This window comes from Scyliorhinus torazame, unplaced genomic scaffold (assembly GCF_047496885.1).
Source record: "Scyliorhinus torazame isolate Kashiwa2021f unplaced genomic scaffold, sScyTor2.1 scaffold_1112, whole genome shotgun sequence".
NCBI lineage: Eukaryota > Metazoa > Chordata > Chondrichthyes > Carcharhiniformes > Scyliorhinidae > Scyliorhinus > Scyliorhinus torazame.
The window spans coordinates 56,559-60,758 of NW_027308839.1; the positions used below are offsets into that span (position 1 = coordinate 56,559).

At 59.5% G+C, this 4,200-nt stretch overlaps 1 protein-coding gene across 1 annotated transcript in view; it reads right to left on the reverse strand.

The window, feature by feature from the left end:
* Positions 1 to 2,405: 2,405 nt before the first annotated feature.
* Positions 2,406 to 4,200, reverse strand: part of LOC140407027 (uncharacterized) — a 7,112-nt gene continuing 5,317 nt past the window's right edge. The window contains exon 2 of the mRNA XM_072494809.1: positions 2,406 to 4,200. This exon is cut by the window's right edge and continues 749 nt beyond it. Coding sequence (XP_072350910.1) covers positions 2,860 to 4,200 — 1,341 coding nt within the window. The 3' untranslated portion in view covers positions 2,406 to 2,859.

Below are 4,200 nucleotides of genomic sequence, written 5' to 3' on the forward strand. Positions count from 1 at the left end.
TGGAGTGATTCGGTTACACCGGAAGTGTGTCGGTGATGTCTGGAGTGCTTCGGTTACACCGGGAGTGTGTCAGTGATGTCCGGAGTGATTCGGTTACACCGGGAATGTCTCGGTGATGTCCGGAGTGATTCGGTTACACCGGGAGTGTGTCAGTGATGTCTGGAGTGCTTCGGTTACACCGGGAGTGTGTCAGTGATGTCCGGAGTGATTCGGTTACACCGGGAATGTCTCGGTGATGTCCGGAGTGATTCGGTTACACCGGGAGTGTGTCACTGATGTCTGGAGTGCTTCAGTTACACCGGGAGTGTGTCAGTGATGTCTGGAGTGGTTCGGTTACACCGGGAGTGTCTCGGTGATGACCGGAGTGATTCGGTTACACCGGGAGTGTGTCAGTGATGCCTGGAGTGGTTCGGTTACACCGGGAGTGTCTCGGTGATGTCCGGAGTGATTCGGTTACACCGGGAGTGTGTCGGTGATGTCTGGAGTGATTCGGTTACACCGGGAGTGTCTCGGTGATGTCTGCAGTGATTCGGTTACACCGGGAGTATCTCAGTGATGTCTGGAGTGATTTGGTTACACCGGGAGTGTGTCGGTGATGTCTGGAGTGATTTGGTTACACCGGGAGTGTCTCGGTGATGACCGGAGTGATTCGGTTACACCGGGAGTGTGTCAGTGATGCCTGGAGTGGTTCGGTTACACCGGGAGTGTCTCGGTGATGTCCGGAGTGATTTGGTTACACCGGGAGTGTGTCGGTGATGTCTGGAGTGATTTGGTTACACCGGGAGTGTGTCAGTGATGTCTGGAGTGATTCGGTTACACCGGGAGTGTGTCGGTGATGTCTGGAGTGATTCGGTTACACCGGGTGTGTGTCGGTGATGACTGGAGTAATTCGGTTACACCGGGAGAGTCTCGGTGATGTCTGGAGTGATTCGATTACACCGGGAGTGTGTCAGTGATGTCTGGAGTGATTCGGTTACACCGGGAGCGTCTCGGTGATGTCTGGAGTGATTTGGTTACACCGGGAGTGTGTCAGTGGTGTCTGGAGTGATTTGGTTACACCGGGAGTGTCTGAGTGATGTCTGGCGTGATTCGGTTACACCGGGAGTGTCTCAGTGATATCTGGAGTGATTCGGTTACACCGGGAGTGTGTCGGTGATGTCTGGAATGATTCGGTTACACCGGGAGTGTGTCAGTGATGTCTGGAATGATTCGGTTACACCGGGAGTGTGTCAGTGATGTCTGGAGTGATTCGGTTACACCGGGAGAGTCTTGGTGATGTCCGGAGTGATTCGGTTACACCGGGAGTGTGTCGGTGATGTTTGGAGTGATTTGGTTACACCGGGAGTTTCTCAGTGATGTCTGGAGTGATTCGGTCACACCGGGAGTGTGTCAGTGATGTCTGGAGTGATTTGGTTACACCGGGAGAGTCTTGGTGATGTCTGGAGTGATTCGGTTCCTCCGGGAGTGTGTCGGTGATGTCTGGAGTGATTCGGTTACACCGGGAGAGTCTCGGTGATGTCTGGAGTGATTCGGTTACACCGGGAGAGTGTCGGTGATGTCTGGAGTGATTCGGTTACACCGGGAGTGAGTCAGTGATGTCTGGAGTGATTTGGTTACACCGGGAGAGTCTTGGTGATGTCTGGAGTGATTCGGTTCCTCCGGGAGTGTGTCAGTGATGTCCGGAGTGATTTGGTTACACCGTGAGTGTGTCAGTGATGTCTGGAGTGATTTGGTTACACCGGGAGTGTGTCAGTGATGTCTGGAGTGATTCGGTTACACCGGGAGTGTGTCGGTGATGTCTGGAGTGATTCGGTTCCACCGGGTGTGTGTCGGTGATGACTGGAGTAATTCGGTTACACCGGGAGTGTCTCAGTGATATCTGGAGTGATTCGATTACACCGGGAGTGTGTCAGTGATGTCTGGAGTGATTCGGTTACACCGGGAGCGTCTCGGTGATGTCTGGAGTGATTTGGTTACACCGGGAGTGTGTCAGTGGTGTCTGGAGTGATTTGGTTACACCGGGAGTGTCTGAGTGATGTCTGGCGTGATTCGGTTACACCGGGAGTGTCTCAGTGATATCTGGAGTGATTCGGTTACACCGGGAGTGTGTCGGTGATGTCTGGAATGATTCGGTTTCACCGGGAGTGTGTCAGTGATGTCTGGAATGATTCGGTTACACCGGGAGAGTCTCAGTGATGTCTGGAGTGATTCGGTTACACCGGGAGTGTGTCAGTGATGTCTGGAGTGATTTGGTTACACCGGGAGAGTCTCGGTGATGTCTGGAGTGATTCGGTTACACCGGGAGTGTCTCGATGACGGTTTGCGCTCCAGGCCGCTGCTGTGACGAGCGAATGTCCCGTGACGCACGCGGGACTGAGAGAAATGACAAGGACAGGAGACGGGGGGCCAAGTACATCATTTTATTGCCGTTTCCAAATGAAAGAAAATGCTGCTTTTCACTCGAACCCCGGTAATTACAATTTTAAAAACCCAGAGAGCGTCGAAGGCCATCGATTGGGGACAGAAAATGTTGGGAGGGAGGGGGAAGGAGAGGGGCATTTGGGTAGCGCTCTCTCAGGAAGCAGTCTGGGTGCAGGCGGGGTGGGGGGGGGGGGGGCGTTGCAGAGATTCCGGGGCCCCCGTCAATCGCCGCTCTCGCTCGTCCTCAGGCCGAAGCAGCGAGGAGCTGGGTCGGTATCACATTGCCGTTTGGGGGAGCTTGCTGTGAGCGGCAGGGGTGTGGAACCGCGATGCCTCAGCAGTCGAATAGCCCCCAACGCGAGTGCAGTCAGTTTTCATTGCCAGAGAGATAGGGACCCTTCCCCCCCCCCCCCCCACACATTCCCAGTGGACGGGAGTTCAGATTCGATCCCCAAATCCCAGGAAATCATATGCGACGGGGACAATGGGCCCCACCCCCGCCACAACTATCCGCAACAAAGGCACTGCCTCACCCCCCCCCTCTGAGAGGGCGAGGGGGACAGGCGGAGCGAGGGAGACAGGCGGAAAGGGGGAGCGAGGAGGACAGGCGGAAAGGGGGAGCGAGGGGGACAGGCGGACAGGGGGAGCGAGGGGGAAACAGGCGGAAAGGGGGAGCGAGGGGGAAACAGGCGGAAAGGGGGAGCGAGGGGGAAACAGGCAGAAAGGGGGAGCGAGGGGGAAACAGGCGGAAAGGGGGAGCGAGGGGGACAGGCGGACAGGGGGAGCAAAGGGGAAAGGGGGACAGGCGGAAAGGGGGAGCAAGGGGGAAACAGGCGGAAAGGGGGAGCGAGGGGGACAGGCGGAGCGAAGGGGAAAGGGGGACAGGCGGGGGAGCGAGAGAGACAGGCGGAAAGGGGGAGCGAGGGGGACAGGCGGAAAGGGGGAGCGAGGGGGAAACAGGCGGAAAGGGGGAGCAAGGGGGAAACAGGCGGACAGGGGGAGCGAGGGGGACAGGCGGACAGGGGGAGCGAGGGGGAGAGGCGGAAAGGGGGAGCGAGGGAGACAGGCGGAAAGGGAGACAGGCGGAAAGGGGGAGCGAGGGGGACAGGCGGACAGGGGGAGCGAAGGGGAAAGGGGGACAGGCGGGGGAGCGAGAGTGACAGGCGGAAAGGGGGAGCGAGGGGGACAGGCGGAAAGGGGGAGCGAGGGGGAAACAGGCGGAAAGGGGGAGCGAGGGGGAAACAGGCGGAAAGGGGGAGCGAGGGGGAAACAGGCGCAAAGGGGGACAGGCGGACAGGGGGAGCGAGGGAGACAAGCGGTAAGGGGGAGCGAGGGGGACAGGCAGACAGGGGGAGCGAAGGGGAAAGGGGGACAGGCGGGGGAGCGAGAGAGACAGGCGGAAAGGGGGAGCGAGGGGGAAACAGGCGGAAAGGGGGAGCGAGGGGGACAGGCGGACAGGGGGAGCGAGGGGGACAGGCGGACAGGGGGAGCGAGGGGGACAGGCGGACAGGGGGAGCGAGGGGGAGAGGCGGAAAGGGGGAGCGAGGGAGACAGGCGGAAAGGGGGAGAGGCGGAACGGGGGAGCGAGGGAGACAGGCGGAAAGGGGGAGCGAGGGAGACAGGCGGACAGGGGGAGCGAGGGGGACAGGCGGACGGGGGAGCGAGGGGGACAGGCGGACAGGGGGAGCGTAGGGGAGAGGCGGAAAGGGGGAGCGTAGGGGAGAGGCGGAAAGGGGGAGCGAGGGAGACAAGCGGAAAGGGGGAGAGGCGGAAAGGGGG